Source organism: Hevea brasiliensis, chromosome 18, assembly GCF_030052815.1.
Source record: "Hevea brasiliensis isolate MT/VB/25A 57/8 chromosome 18, ASM3005281v1, whole genome shotgun sequence".
NCBI classification, from domain to species: domain Eukaryota; kingdom Viridiplantae; phylum Streptophyta; class Magnoliopsida; order Malpighiales; family Euphorbiaceae; genus Hevea; species Hevea brasiliensis.
Window position 1 is genome coordinate 34,794,797 of NC_079510.1, and position 16,874 is coordinate 34,811,670.

The 16,874-nt window shown below is 31.6% G+C and overlaps 2 protein-coding genes and 1 non-coding gene across 3 annotated transcripts; all 3 read right to left on the reverse strand.

The window, feature by feature from the left end:
• Positions 1 to 769: 769 nt before the first annotated feature.
• Positions 770 to 843, reverse strand: TRNAN-GUU (transfer RNA asparagine (anticodon GUU)). The gene has a single exon. It is a non-coding gene; the product is annotated as a tRNA-Asn (tRNA).
• Positions 844 to 1,591: 748 nt separating this feature from the next.
• On the reverse strand, positions 1,592 to 4,890 carry LOC110666017 (uncharacterized). Its single transcript, XM_021826355.2, has 7 exons — positions 4,656 to 4,890; positions 4,456 to 4,536; positions 4,182 to 4,358; positions 3,239 to 3,409; positions 2,888 to 3,091; positions 2,708 to 2,796; positions 1,592 to 2,583 (listed from the first exon to the last, which is right to left on the reverse strand). The coding sequence occupies exons 1-7, from the start codon at positions 4,738 to 4,740 to the stop codon at positions 1,855 to 1,857; spliced, it is 1,536 nt and encodes a 511-aa protein (XP_021682047.2). The 5' UTR covers positions 4,741 to 4,890; the 3' UTR covers positions 1,592 to 1,854.
• Positions 4,891 to 10,267: 5,377 nt separating this feature from the next.
• On the reverse strand, positions 10,268 to 16,673 carry LOC110666018 (potassium transporter 8). The gene is made up of 8 exons (XM_021826356.2): positions 16,086 to 16,673; positions 15,524 to 16,013; positions 15,378 to 15,431; positions 12,746 to 13,006; positions 12,592 to 12,644; positions 11,912 to 12,035; positions 11,568 to 11,822; positions 10,268 to 11,425 (listed from the first exon to the last, which is right to left on the reverse strand). The coding sequence occupies exons 1-8, from the start codon at positions 16,122 to 16,124 to the stop codon at positions 10,368 to 10,370; spliced, it is 2,334 nt and encodes a 777-aa protein (XP_021682048.2). The 5' UTR covers positions 16,125 to 16,673; the 3' UTR covers positions 10,268 to 10,367.
• Between the last annotated feature and the right edge of the window lie 201 nt (positions 16,674 to 16,874).

Genomic DNA, 16,874 nt, shown 5'->3' on the forward strand with positions numbered 1-16,874 from the left:
GAAAGTATTACAAAATTATAAATTAGGTAGATAATATTTAAATACTATATATAAAAATATAAAAATTTTTATTTTAGAATTAAGGTTATTAAATATCTAATGTTTCATTATTCCTTCGTGATGATTTGTAAAGAAAATTACAACTCATTTTGTCATGATCACATAAAAGAGCGAGAATTGTCTATGTTATCATCACTCTTAATTGTATGAACTAACTACTAGAAATCAAAAGAATTTTATCATATAAAATTTGAAAATTAAAAGAATTTTGTTTAACGTCTTTAAATTCAATTACAGTTTTGTTACAGCCCCTATATTTATTCTTTGTTCTATTCAATAAATGCTAGAAGTAGAAAATCTTAGTCAATGAGTGCCATTCACATCTCATTTTCACAAATTAAATTAATTATAAATAAAATTTCATAAAAATAAGTATGAATTTATTTTTTTACTAATTATTTTATAACTACTAATTATTTAATTACCAGTGCTATCATAGTTTTTCTGAAGTATTGTTGATTTAATATACACAAACTAAAAAATAAAATACATATTATAATCACATTAATTTATTATGAAATAAAATCTTATTAAAAACAAATAATAGTCTAGTTAGAATATTAAAAATTTAAATCACAGTAAAAAAAATATAAATTTTAATATTATTTTTCAATCAATCAAATTATTAATTAAAAAAAATCTTAAAATTTTCTGAAAATATATTTATGTATTGTTTCAAAATATATTTATATCTTCAAGAGGACAAAAACGCTAGAAGGAGGGCTTGAACCTCCGACCTTGTGGTTAACAGCCACACGCTCTAACCAACTGAGCTATTCCAGCTGATTTGATGTTTTGTGTCCATTTAAAAATACTTCAAGATTTCTCACATTTATCTGAAAAATAAAAATTAACTTTCAAAAGCACCTGTTTTATTCTGAATTTGATCCAAACTGCAAAGATACAACTTCCTAGGTGGTTGTGCCACTCCCGGCACAAGGATCCAATAATCCATAGATGGGCTGAAAAGATTTCTTCTGATATTAACAGGTCAATAAAACATTGTGTGAAGAAGATGGTAGATGAGCTTGGTACACTTCAGCCTTGATTCTGGCAGGCTATATAATCCACAGATAGAGTTGGCAATTCTGTACACTGCTTTTCAGTAATTTAACTCCTGGAAAGGAATACCTCAAGTTGGAACTTGGAAAGCTAATCCATATTAATTATTGCAATTTCTCAGGGCTGTTGATGAACACATCTCATCATCATCTTTCAGTTCTGCATTCCATCAAAGATCATCCCAATTCAAGACTACAAATTTTTGCTTATCTAGTTTCATCAAACATAGTTCAATATGCACAAACACCACAAAGGTCACATCTCACAGCTGAGGCGAGTCACTTCCTTGACAGAAATCAGCATTTTGATTTTTGTTCTCACCTTGAATAAGTTGAAGGAGATGTGCAATTCCTTGTTCACAATTTGTATTTTAAGAAAGTGGATTTGCTTTTATCTGAGTTGTTGCTGAACTTGAACTCCCATGCTCTAATTCTCAGTTTAAGAACAAAAAGCATCCATAGAAGCTATATAACATCAACAGCTAGCCATTTGATTCTCTTCATATTGTATAAGATATGTTACATATTTGATCGCTACAAGCAAACTTTTTAAAACAGTACTAACATTTCCACCAAAAAATGAAAGTAAAAAGGAAGAGATTAAAAAATATTAATAAACAAATAAAAATATAGAAAAACAGTAAAAGACATATTTTTCCATACTCATCTTAAGGCACACGGAAGTTGAAAATATTCTTTTGTTTTCCCCTCTAGTAATATATATAATAGATGATTAATACCCATGAGAATAACCAACATAGTTGAATCGAGGTCGAATATTATGGTGACTGTACCTAGGATCTCCATAGTCAACAGCCTTTATAACCACAGCTTCACGCCGACCAGCCTGTTCTTGAACAGCCCCAAACACAATCTCGTTTGCATCACAGCTCTTTTCGTAGTATGTTTTCGGGTTGGATGTATAATGCCTATGATGCTGCTGCTGCTGCTGCTGTTGTTGCTGGTGGTGGCGCTGCATCTGCATTTGCATTTGCATTTGCTGTTGCTGTTGTTGCTGTTTCTGTTGGTGATAATCATCATCCCAAGCACCATGGTAACTACGGTTTTGCTTGAATTGGTGGTGCTTCTCCAGGTCCTTGGTCATAAATGGATAGGTTCTCTTTGGTGTAGGAGTCCTGGTTTCAATTGATGGTGGCTCATCTTCATCTGGAATCACAAAACTTTCTTGCATTGGCCATGCATTTGAATGTTGGAGATGTTGCTGGTACTGCTGTTCAAACTGGTAGCGAAGGGGCTTCCTTCTGAAGCCTGAAAATAATCCCCCAAAAATTTCACCTACAGTTGATCCAGTGTTGAGGACAAGCCTCCCGAGCGAACCAAAAAAGCCCTCATCTGGTTTTTCAAGTTCACCTTCATTTGGAATCAAAGGGGGCCTGACTGATTTAGGTGGCCTTTGGTATGGTGCCATTGGTGTTCCTTTCTTTATATAATTTCTTGAATCCTATGAAAGAAAAAGATAAGGCATTTGAAACTCTCTTGATCACATTGTGAAAAGATACTGAGAATGTAACTATGATAGAAGAAATATTTATTATCAAATGACTAGATAAGAAAGATTTACTTACATCATTGGAAGAAAACAATGATTGTACCCTACGTTGCAGCAATGCTAGCATGTAGCCAAAGAATGCAGCAGCAGCAAGCACTACTATCCCTGCAATGACAGAAACATGTTATATAGATTTCCATGATCATAGGAAACAAAACATAAATTATGGATGCAATTAAGACAAATTTAGTTATACCTAAATGGAAACTACCATCATATTGATAGTTACAATCTTCATCATGGAGTTGAATCTCTCGAATTGCCTGGTTTCCTCTATCTATAACCAAAAGAGAGCAGCTACTTCCAATATAAACCACATCAAAATCATTTGAAAACTTTGCATCAACATCGACATGACCACCTCCACGAGCCCATTTTCCGCCTGCAATAGTTGTAACAGCTGCATAATGATAGATTACATTGTCAGAATAGAAATAAATTTCCAAAACCAAAATCTATGAAATCAAAAGGTTTCTATAACATATAGAAAGCAGATACTAGAGGGAGACATTTGTTGTTTCTCATGTACTCAGATCCATGAAGATACCTCCATCACTTATCTTTCTGATAGCCATGTTCATTGTGTCCGCTATATATATGTTTCCTCGGTCATCCACCGTAAGACCTTTTGGGTGATTCATTCTTGCTTCTCTTAGCCTCCCATCTACATGTCCCGAGTACCCTTCAGAGGATCCAGCAATCAGCTTGGGCCTGCTATCTGCATTTCATCAAGTCATTTCAGTAAATAATAGAAGAATGATAGGCTCTACCTCTAACACCACCACATAATTTGATTGAGCTCCTCCAAGAAAATGCAATAGATAAGCAAAAGAAGAACAAAGAGGAAGAATCTGAGCCTCTGAATAGTTATCAATTCTCTGAGGAAAATAAAAAGAATCTGAGCCTCTGAATAGTTATCAATTCTCTGAGGAAAATAAAAAGAATCTGACTTATTCTTTTTGAAAATTGAACAAATAATAATTAACCTTGAAAAGCAAAAAGTGTTATCGGGTTCTCATTGTTGAAACTAATTACAGCTTTAAGCTTCTTGAAGAAACTTGAATTACGTACTAATCTTGAAGTACACAAAAGCAAAGATAAGGATTATGCATAAAAGAAGATAAAGGACTATGAGTGATTAGCAAGGCTTCTCAGTCAAAAGCAAAAGGGTGCAGATCTCCAAAAAGATGGAATTGGTTAGTCAGAAACAAAACTAAAATGTCTGCTGGACTTAAAAAGTGGAGACTTGTGGCTAACAAAAGCATATTAAAAACATTTGGAATTTTCTTTATTTCTCTCCTTTCGATCATAAATTTGGAATCAGGAACTGTTTAAAAAGAAAAGGAATCAGTGAAAGAAATCCCAATCATGAAGCTAAGTACCTTGAGTTTTTACTGTATACATTTTCACCAAAGTACAATCAAGAACATTTCTGAAAGCAACTATGGCAAAAATCGACTTGAAAGCAACTACGGCAAAAATCAACTTACATCTAGATAATGGTGTTGAGATCTTGTAAATGTTACTATTTTCTGAATCCAAAACCAATAGCTCTCCAGTTGGAGATAACTCAACAGAATATGGCTCAATCCCAAGCTTACTTCCATCAAACACTGTCTCCACTGTATATCCACCTTCAAATTTCACCATCGAACGGCTAGAGACGGCTGAAATATCGACACCCACAAACACCATTACATATAAAGAATCTCAAAAACGGGATTGAATAGCAAAATGAGGGTTCAAATGATGTCCTAAGTGTACCTGTTTTAGTGTTGGATTTGAGTGACCAGAGCCACTTAACAAGTGCAGAGACGATATTGGAGACGACCCCACTTACGATTTCTGCACATATATTAAAATGCAACACAGAGTGGAAACAAAATATGTGAATAGAAACAGAGAAGTGAGCAAAAAATGCCAAGAAAAAGAAAGAAAATAGTTAAAAGTGAGCTTATACTTACTGGCAGGAGGTGTGGCTGAAGCTGAAGAGAAGCCGCTAAGGAGAACTAGAAAGATGAAAGCAAAAACAACCCAATTCTTACACATTGTTGGTTTCTTTTTTCCACAGTTGATGAAGCTTAAAGAAGAACGAGACGATGCTCAAATGTGAAGATTTAAGCTCCTCATTATTATATACCCACTTGAGAAGGAGGCCCCATGTTCTAGTTTGTCACTTTTCCTTTCTTCTTTTACATCATAATTAGTGATAACCTTTTTCAATTTCCGGAAAACAAAGCTTGCATAAAAGATGATATTAGCCTCTCAATCAAAATTATTATTTTTTTAGTGTAATTTCATTTTATATTTAAAAGTTTAAGTGAAAAGAATCTCTCTATTTAAAGTCATTTGAGAGAATTCAGACCTGAATTATTAATTTAATAGAAATACTGATTGAGTTTTTCTAATTGACTAATCATCTTTTAGCGTAAAATATTACACTTCAGAATTAAATCGAAAAAATAATACCAATAGCAATGAAGCTTGAAATATACATACTACTTTCATATTCTTACTATTATATGAAACCTCTCTTCAAAAGAACTAAAGCATATCAGCTTTAGCTTTGGAGTTTAATTAGAGTATGCAGTGTTTCATAATTTTGTCGCCTTAAATGAATTTTTAAATTATCACATGCATCAGAACCAAACATTCCAACAAATTAAAAAATTAAAATCAAATTAAAATAATAAAATAAATTCAATTTAATACAATTGTAATCAATTTGATATGATTTTTCAATCTAATTTGAGAGTCCATGCATACCACTGTTATGAGGACGAAATATAGAAAACATAGATAATTTATTATTTACCAATTTGTTTACATAGTTGAATTAAGGTCTTTAAACACCCTTTGATGATGAGTGATGACCCCTTCAAATTAACTTTAATTTATTCTCAGTTTTTTTTTCCTCTGCTTTATTTGATACTGAAAATGCAAAGGATGTTCTTGACTGTTCCTTTGCTTCTACTGCTCTTTCCTTGGCTATGGATTTCTTTTTCCTCTGAATTTTCTTTTTAATGAAAAGAAGGATTTTGCTTCTTTTATTTACCAAACGTTTTAGTCACGCTGCCTAATCACAATATGAATCACTAATATTACTTTTTATTTTTTTATTATATTTTATTTCTTCTTCATCGTCATTTCACTTTAGGACTTAATAATTAATTATGACATGATAAGAATTGCATTATATCAATTATTATTATTATTATTATTATTATTATTATTATTATTATTATTATTATTATTATTATTAATGGGAACTCTGCTAAAGAAACTTGTAGGAGGATATATAATAAAAAATGTTGAAGAATAATCACATAATTATTTTTTCCCCTTACATTCATGAGTATTTTTTATAGTTTTTACATATTGAAACATTAAGTCCCACATTAATTTGATACTTACAAAATACTCTTTAGTGAAATCGAAAGAGAGCTCTCATTTTCAATCATTGGGCTAAATTTTTTTATCAAAAATTTAATATTGAAAATAATCTTATAGTATTTTTAAGCTCATGTTATAACATCAGCCACTTAAGTAAAGCTTTGTTTGATTGAATAAGGAAGTAAAATTTCATAGGAAATATAGAAAATAGTCTTATTAGATTTGCGTTATCAAATTAATTTCTTGAAAAATTGAGCACTTTACTTTTCTTATGCAAATGAAATAACTTACTTAGGTAAAATTTGATAGATTATAATTTTCTAATTAAGTGTAATGAATTTACTAATTTATCTTTTAATTTATTATATTTTATTGATTTTATTGTCTTTTAAAATTTAAAAGCATACTAATTTCTAAAGAATTAATTTATATATTAACACATTTATATCATACTTCTTAAAAAATAATTTTTTTACCACTATATTTCCTAGAAAATATATTTATCAGAAAGTAAAGAATTTTGAATCCAAGAAGGCATAAATTCTAGCAATAAAAAAAAAATGGGAATAATTTTTTTTTTTTTACTTAGTTTTCCAAAAGGAAAGAAAAGAACTCCATTGGCATTGGATCTCCCTCACCAAACGCAGTCCAAGAGTTATTGAGGGATGTGCCATCTGCTAGGCCATGCACACAGTATCTTTCAAGCTTGATGGCAGGGCAAATAGATTAGGAGGCTTTGAAAGCTTGGCCATGTCTCTACGTTGAGAATAATATCCTCTTTTTCTTTTCTTTTTTATTGGGACAAGTGCCTTGCAAATGTAATTCTCTAATCTCCTCATGTCCATTCCTGCTTCCACCAGTTCTCAATCTAGCCCCTAAAAGCAGTCTACCTCTTAATTTAATCAATTTTGATCAATTGGTTGAGTTTTTATTTATTTATTTATTTTACTACAGATGTAATTTTCAACTTAATAATCAATTTAATTAGTTTTTCAAATATTCACATAAATAAAATCTTTGTCGGTATTAAAAACACTTTTTTTTTACTGGATATTACTTTTTTTAATTGTAAATTTCTCTCCTCCTCTCCTTTTTTTACTTCTCCTTCAGATATTTTCTTTAGGTGGCCACCAATAAATTTTTCATTAGTGGCCACTTTGAATGATCTTCTTTATTTATTTTGTTTTCTTTTATTATTTTTTTAAAAAATTCTCAAATTTATATCCATTTATAATAAATTTAGATTTATCTCTTTATATTTGTGTCCACTAAAAATATTTATGAATTTCTCTTTTTAATATTGGGATCATGTTCTCTTAATTATAGGATTTTTTTTTTCTCCCCTTAACAAGATGTCAAGAGTCTCACATTGAAATATTACAAGGATTCAAAAGGCTTATAAGAGTGAGGGCTAGCTACCCAATTAGTTAGTTTTAACCTTTTAACAATGGTTAGTGATAACTCGAGTAAGCCCATCTCACTGGTCATGGACTCTTGTCTTAGTCCACTCACTCGCCTTTGCTTGTGCAATTCAAGTTTATGATATGATATCAAAGTAGGTCTAGTCTGATTCAATTCAAGTGTCAAGATTCTCGATATTACCGCTGCATCAAAGTTCAAGTTATAATGGTGAGGATTTTAAGATTAAGTGTCAACTAAAATGGTTGCAATTTGTGGGAGAGTATAAGTAGTCCCACATTCAAAGATTATAAGAAATTCAAAGGGCTTATGAGGGTTAGGTATGGCATTGGGGCGAGTCAAAGGCGGAGATCGCTCCTCTCGTCCCCACCCCATAAGTGTTTAGGGTCGGGACAGAGACTTCCCCGCTAGGGTCCGAGGCGAGGCAGGTTTCCCGTAGGAATTTTTTTTTTTTTAATTTTATTTTAATTTATTAGTATATAATATAAATTTATTTATTAAAAAATAAAATATAATTAGAAATACAAGTTTTATATATTATTTTAATAATATATTTATATATTTTATTAAAATTATAATATTTAAATATTTAAATATATAAAAATAATTTTTTAATAAAAAATAATAATATATTACTGTGCATAGCAGATTATGGGGTTTTGGGGCAGAGAGAATATCTTCCCGTCCTTACCCCACACAAATCTAAGTCGAGGCAGGGTTGGTTCGAGTTCGGGGCGGGTCGATTCAGGTTCGGAAACTTTTACCATCCATAACAAGGGTGAGGGCTAGCTACCTAATTAGTTTATTCTAACCTTTTAATAACAAGTGATCCTAACCCAAGTAAGTCTATCTCATTCATCGTGAACTCATGTCATCCTACTCACTTCTCCTAGGTTCGAGTTTTATATGTTGGGTATATGTTACCGAATCCATTTATATAAATATTTAATTAGTTGTAAAATATATATTTTTATAATAATATTTATATATTTATTTTAAATAAAATAAAATTTAATTATTTTATGAAATTATTAATTTTAAAATATAAATTATTAAAAAAATTTATATAGATTATTAATTAAAATATATAACGTGAAACAGGTTTGCATATTATTGAGTAATAATAATCAGGTTTGGGACAAATTTGAGTAATTGAAAATAAATTTTAATCAGATTTGAGACAGTTTTGAGTTTTAAAAATGTTAATCAAATTCAAGTATGATAATTTTCGCTGGTATCCTACCCATTGTCATCCCTATCAGAAGATTATTCTTCACTAAATGAAAATTTCTAATTGTTTATATTTATATTTTTTTTATATAGTAATTTTCACCGATACCTTATCCATTGCCATCCCTATAAATTATTCTTCTTTATCTAGATCATCTATGAACAAAAAATTTTAGTTGTCTATGTTTATATATTTTCACTCTTATGAAAAAATTATGCTATACTTATCTTATAATTTTTATAAATAATTTATTATTTTATATAAAAAAAAACTCATTCATTGGATTTATTTAAATTTAAATTAATAATTTTTTTAAGGAAAATGAAACAGAACCATGTTAATGACAAGATCAAATCAATGAACCTAATTAACAATTAAATCAAATCAAATTATCAAAACTAAATAATAACAATTCGATCACACCTAATTTGTCAATTGTCACAACTCACGACCCAACACCTCTCAAAATGCATGGTTTAATTAACAATTACATTATGTATTTCATATTGTAGACAAAAATGAACCAAGAGTCGAGACCTTGGATTCTAACTGGGCCTTTCCCACATTTATTACGAGAAGGCCTATATTATATATGTTTATATTATAAAATATGTCAAGGTTTCCATAGAAAATGCCACGCAATGCTTTGACACTTTTCAAAAAGAATTTAATTTACTAATGTGTAAATTTTTTACTTTAATTAATTATATTAAATTTATAATTTTAAAATAATAATAATAACTTACATTAAATGATCATTGATTTATAATTTAGGTGGCCACCAATGAGTTTCTCTTTAATGACTACCTCAAATAGATTTTTTTTTATTTGTTTTGTTGTTTTTTTATTAATTTTTTTAATTAATTTTCAAATTTATGTCCTTATAGAATAAATTTTAATTTTTTTCTTTATAAGAGTCAATTAATAAGCTCAATAAATTCGTCTCACTTGTGAACAACAAAGATTCGAAGAGTCCAGACCTTGGAATGTAACTGGGCCTTACCCAGATATATTATATATTTTTATATTATAAAGCAAATTAAGTTTCCTTAAAGATTGCCGCGTGGTATTTTTTTACGTGGAGTTAGACTTGTTAATTAGTGTTATTTTTTTAAGGATAGTTAGACTTGTTAATTAATGTTATTATATTAATATTTTTATTTTTTTTAATTAATTATATTAAATTTATAATTTTAAAAAATAAAATAATAAATTATATTAAATGATCATTAATTTATAATTTATACTATTATTTTGTAAAATTAAAAAAATAAATGTAATTCTTTAAAAAAATTAAATTGAATATGTAAATATTAAAAGTAAAGTATTAAATGAAAGTATTATAATTATATGTTATAAATTTTAATGATTAAATTTTAAAAAAATATTAAAAATAATTTTAATAAAAATTGAAATTTTAAATTTAAATTAAATATAAAAAATTAATTTTTATTAAATTTATGCAGTGCGCAGACATTTAGCGAGTTCATAAAACACTAGCACAAAGCATACGAACTACCAGATTAGATGGTATTAGGAAAAATAATTAACTCAGCTCTATCATACATATACAACTCTCAGAAAAATTTCAGAATATTTTTGTTGCTTTTGTAGCTATAATATAACTTACAAATTAAACAAAGTAGACCATTCCCACCTCTAGGGATGATGCATGAGGTATGCTCAGAGCATAAGTTGGTCCCCTGGAATTTTTTCTCAAGAAATCATACCCATAATCTATCACTACTTTCTTCATCCAACTTGATCCTCTCTTAGCCCTCACATAAGAGTGCCCCATTATAAATGCCATTCCTGCTTCCCTTGCTTCCATTAATTCCCGCAACTCATCCTGCACCTCCATGTCAATCTGTGGACTTTCCGGCACAACAAACCTCACTCTCTTTCTTGTCCTTTTGGGGGACTGTATCTCTATCTCCCTCGTCTCTGAAGTGCCTATCATATCAGAAGAATATGCATCGTCTTCACACAGTTTAATACCTTCGAAATTTGATGATAAAGTCCCAACAACTGTCATTTTTTGGTCCTCTCCCAAATCTTCTATTCCCATATTACATTCAGGCCTTTCTGACCTGATAAATTCTGCAATACTGCAAACAAGATCTTTCTCAAACTCCACATCATCCTTGTGCACATCGCGGTAACCATAACGTGCTATGCATCTGTACAGACGGTACTCCTTTGGACCGACTCTTCCCACCAAGAACCTTTCCTCAGGTCTAACATGTGGCACTGGTACAGATTTGATGCAGAGGAAGACTACAACCTGGTGGAAAGCAGGAAGGTTGGTAACAAAGTGAGAGAATATAGCTGGGATCCCAGAGACAAGCTCAGTATGTATGAGGCCAATCCCTCGAACCCTGACAATTCCCAGAGTGGGACCTAGACTGAGGAGCCAGTTGATGGAGACCTTATTTTGAACATCGGCTTCATATTTCTTGAGTGTCCCATAGTGCCAAACATACATAACAACTAGGAAGATAAATGAGAGGGCAACAGGTACCCATGCCCCTTCAAGGAACTTGATAAGGGATGCTGAGAAGTAAAGAGCTTCAATGGATCCAAAGAAGAATATAAAACAAATTGCTAGAAAGACATTTTTGTGCCAGCATAAGACCATGACCAGAGACATTAGGCAGGTTGTCACCAGCATTACAGTTATAACTGCCAAACCTGTCAGAAATTAGAAAACAATGCTGTAAGTGCAGCTATGATCAGAGATTTTCATTCATTACCAGACAAAATGATACCAAGCATAAACCAATTTGAAAGATTTTTAGATGAAAACGACTAGTCATGAATATGTGAACTATACCTGCTGCATTTGCCATGTGTTTTGTGTTTCTGAAACCAACGGTAACAGCTAAACATAACAGCATTAATGTCCAGTTGACCTCTGGAATGTAAATCTGTCCATGAATTTTTGAAGAGGTGTGAACAATTTTGACCTTTGGAAAGCAACCGAGAGCTGAACACTGTTTGATTATTGAAAAAGTTCCGGTGATGATGGCTTGGCTTCCCACCACCGCCGCAAGAATGGCTATTGCCATAACTGGCCATCTTATTTTCTCTGAAACAATGAGAATACCACTGGCTGCATTATACTCTATGAAGATCAAGTGGAATGCCCTTTCAAAAACAATGACGCTGGTAGCTTACCAGGCACAGATACATAGAAACCAATCCTGTAGTCACTTTCATTGTTATGATGCTTAGAAAGATAAGCAGCTTGCCCCATATATGCGAGGATCAAGGAAGGGTAAACTGCAAACGTGAAAGCAATCTGCAGAGAGTGAAGTTCTATTAGAGGAGTTGCTTGCTTGAAATTATCAGGGAGTTCTGCAAGAGAAATCATTTCCAGGAGCTAAATTTTCGTTAATTTTGTACTAATATGAGTTATACAAGTGAGACAAAATTACCAAGCAGGTAGTCAGCTGCTTGTGAGATACTATTTAAACGCCTATTTTCAAAGAAGACAGTAGTAGCATTGCCTGTTTCAGTTGAGAATTCTTCTTTCTTGAATTTAATTATACTTGCCTTATTCAACCATGCCAGTGCTTTTCTACCACTGTAATAGAGTATGTTCACTTTAAAAACTGACTAGCTATATGAGCTTGGCTACATGTTATATCCTGCAATTAAAGACGCTTATCCTCATAGAAAGATGTTTATGTAATGAATGCGAGTGCCAAGTTGTTGCAGATCAGAAAAACAGGCATCAACTCTATTGAACTGCATATGAAGATAGTTATGCTTATGCAATTGCTTTTAGAAGACGATTTCAAAATTTTTCCATATGTAATTGCTTGAAACTATGATACAACAATCGGATCAGTTACCTTGATTGACAACTGTGAGAAGTGCCCAAGATCAGCAAACATAGCTTCTGAGCCTACAATATACAAAAACTCTGTATTAGAAAGACAAACATAATATAGACTATTAGTCTATTAGATAAATGGTGAGAGGACACAGTCACATATGATCTTGTACCTGTTATGCACAACAGAATCCCACCCAAGGACATCCAACCTCCCTTCTGAGTCTTCTTCAAAAACTTGTACATGTAGTATGGGGACAGTGCTTGAAAAACATGGGGATTCCAGTACAAAATATTGTACAAACCAATAGCACTTATGCATAACAGCCATGTAATCACAACAGGTGCAAAGAGGAACCCTACCCGGTGGGTTCCATAATGTTGGAGTGCAAACAAAAATACAAGTATAGCACAAACAACTGGGAGTTCAACATCTGCAGAATCAATAAACTTCATACTACCAAGCTCATAATAAGTCAATTCAGAAAATAAAGGAAATATATTATTGCTATCTTGATCTAAATTCCTCATTAACCTTGAATTATTGTCAGAATCAATGAACTAATATAAGTTGGATATATTGCAGAAAAATAGGAAGAAAATTAAAGAATGTTTTGAATGTGAGATGCAGAAATGCTTTGAAGTAATAAGCACAGTAGCAAATTACATCTGTTTGTGACATACATACACCTAGGAAAAAAGAAATACAAATGAAAATAATTCTAGTCCAAGGGGATTTTGAAAGAAACACTGTAATGAAGATCAGTGAGCAGTATATTCATAGTGAAAGTGTATAACATCATCAATTGACCTTTTAAAGTCCAACTGGTAAAGCAATATAAACCATAGTGGAACTTTTGTTTCCCACAAATTGCAAAACCTTCCAACTAAAGGATGTAGGACCAGCGCAATTAATGAAAAAGCACTGTTGATGGAAAACCACTAGTTCAAAGTTCAGAATATGGAATTGTGATTGTGAGTTTATTAGGTATATCTTCAAAATCCTTAGTTAAAAGAAATGATTTGACCAAATCAGTGGCAGCAGTCATATTTACAATGATGATGGCTTCATATCCACTACAATGCTTTGCACAGCAAGAAGAGGCTGAAGGCAATGCTTTGCACAGCAAGAAGAGGCTGAAGGCTTGATGAGACTATTTCTATGATTATGTATTTCACACGGGGGCCTAGCAGCCATACTACAAACTCAATTTGGCCAATCTAAAAAATACCCATTAGAGAATCTGATCTGATCAGATATGAATTAAGCTAATTGCACTAGATTATTCTACAATAGTTTACTCTATTCATTATCTTACCAAGCTAAAACTGAACTATTTTTTTTCTCCACCTTATGATGACAGATTAACTTGACAAAAGGGGCATCTTTATATCCTTAATCTTCTGTTCTTATGGGCTTCTTATCTTGGCCCTTTGTTGCATGCTCACTCAATTTATATAAAACTATGATCTTATCAACTTGACCTTCCACACTAATAAAATAATTATATTTTTATTAGCTTTATAATGATTTGACTTTGATTAAAGCATTGATTGATTAAAGCATTGAGGTTTGTCTTGATTATATTTTGCAGGGACCCGCAATAATTTGTGCTGCCGCTCAGTTTTGATAAGTTTTGCTTTTCCTTACCTTCCACGTCTGCCCATAGCAAAGTGAGGCAGACATAAAGCTTTGAAATTCTCAAACTTTCATGTTTTTGAGTGTGTTACATTAAAACTAAGATACTAATCTCTAACAGTGATCTGCTTCCCTTAATTACTTGTCTTCATCACACATACAAGGGAAAAGAAACCACAGAAATGGTTCTTCAAGCGGGCCAATCAAGAAAACCAGTAGGAGAATTTATTCGGTATGTAGTACAACAGATACACTATGATTATTGATCATGATAGGAGTTATGTGAGATCATCATGATCAATGATCAAAATAAAACAATTGCACATACAACAACACTTGTATTCTTAATAGGCATGACTCGATGCTTACTGGCTAAGAAGGGCCTGTTCACTTGTAGTTTTCTAAGAAAATTGAAAAACAGAATTTCGTATTCAGATGTGCCAATTTTTAAATTGAGAACTGAAAAACTATTTTTCAAAATTGAACTAAGATTTGAAAAACAAATTTAAATTGTTTTTCACTATTTTCCTTTATCAAGAAGCGCAGTTTTCCAATTTTTTTCTAATGAAAAGTAATGATTTTTCTATATCTAAAATTATACCAAAATCGAATAATTATTTAGAAAAATATTTATTTAAAATGATAAAAAATTAATAATATTATTATAAAAAAAATGAATAACACACATTAAAAAAAATTTAAAGTTAAAATAAATTTTAAATATGTTTTATAATGATTTATTCCTTTAATTATAAAAATTATTATTTTTTTAAAGTTTTTGAATTAGAAAATTATTTTTTATTATTGAAGAGTTTTCTATATTTTTCCATATTTTTTTCTTATTTTTCTTATAAAATAAAAATAAAAATTTTCTTAAAAAATAAAAATATTTCCACAAGTAAACAGGGGATTTTTCTATAATGTGATTTGGTCTGTATTTACTTTTTTTTTTTTTGTTTATCACCTTATAATCCCAAATATCTCACTTTTTGAAATTTCTGGGACATCAAATGCTGATTGCAGACATAATTGACTAAAATTCACATTTGCAATTAAAAATCTATGCTAGTTTCCTCTATATATGAATAAATATCAACTAGAAGTCCTAAGAATAACAAGTATTCTTGTTATTACATAATGAATTGGCTTCAATATCAGGAACTTACACTGATGCTGCTCTTTTGACATGGATAGCTCCAGCCCAGACACTGCTGAAAAAACTGCAGAAATACCCAAAAACAAAGAATTCTCAAAATTTAAGTTCCAATTTTGAAGTATAAATTAAAGCCAGAAAAACCATAACCTCAAATACCAGAAATTGCAGGTGTAAGGACTCCATCCCCAATAACCATACAAGTCCCAATCAAAGCCAAAACAAGTAACACCCTTTGCAATACTCTACACTTCTCCAAAGTTGATTTCAGGCTAGACCTACTAACATTCTCGTCATTGGACACAGACCCATCTTTCTTGTACTCTGATAGCTCCTCATCTGCGAGCTGGCAATTGGGTAAGGAGCTAACCCTGGCATGGCGGCAAAGCAATGAATACAAAGCAAAAGTGCCACCTTCACCATTATCATCGGCTCTAAGTACAATAAAAACATATTTAACTAGTGGAATTAGTGTCAATGTCCAAAATACGAAAGATAAGACCCCATAAATTTCCTCATTGGTCTCTGAATGCTGAATGTCCTCTGCAAAAGTGCTTTTGTAAACATACAATGGTGAAGTGCTTAAATCTCCATAGACAACACCTAAACTCTGATAAGCCAAAGTTAACACAGTCTTCCATGAATCTCTCTGCAAACGACAAAAGGAAGAACATGAACAAAAAGCTGAGGAAAACCAATTAATGATAGCCACATGTCATACCTTGATTCGGTTGTCGTGAATCACACCTTCAAGATCCATCACAGGCTGTTCTAGTCTTTTTTAGAAGCTAGTGAAGTTCCATTGTTGAAGCAAAATAATTAATGAGTACCCAGATGGATTAACACCCTCCCCAGTTCAAGCAAGTCGAAGCAAAAACAAATAAAAAAGGTTACCAGAAAAAACAAATAATTTTAAAGTCTAAAGGAAGTCTTCAAGTTATGTGTTTTATATACGTGGATAGTAGAAAGTAGTTAAATCAAGACCCACCAAAAATATGTATAAAAATCAAGAACAAACGTGAAGTATGAAACCCAACAAACGGATATTATTATATAGAATAAGCCCAGAAATTGCAGATATAGAAACTATATAATATTGTGGCTGTGTTTTAGAGAGAGAAGCCAAAGGAGAAAGATAGTGAGAGAGAAAGCTGATGTTTATTTGGAGGTGTGGTTTGGTTTTTTGGTTGTCCTTGAACTTTATTGTGTGGTTTATTTAAGTTTCGAGGTTCTAGATAGAGTCTCTTTGGCTTGCTCTGATAGAGAGAGAGAGAGAGAGAGAGAGAGAGAGAGAGAGAGAGAGGGAGGGGAAATGCTCTGTAAACTGGGCATGTTCTAACTGGACTTCTTTATAGTGTCACCTAACGGTGGACCACTGGAAAAGGAAGATTCAGAAAATCTGACATGGCCATTTCACTGCACAGCGATGGCTGGCATATCATATCAGATGGGTAACAACAAAACAGTATGATCCCATTTGCAAATTTTGGATCAAAATAACTTAGTTCTA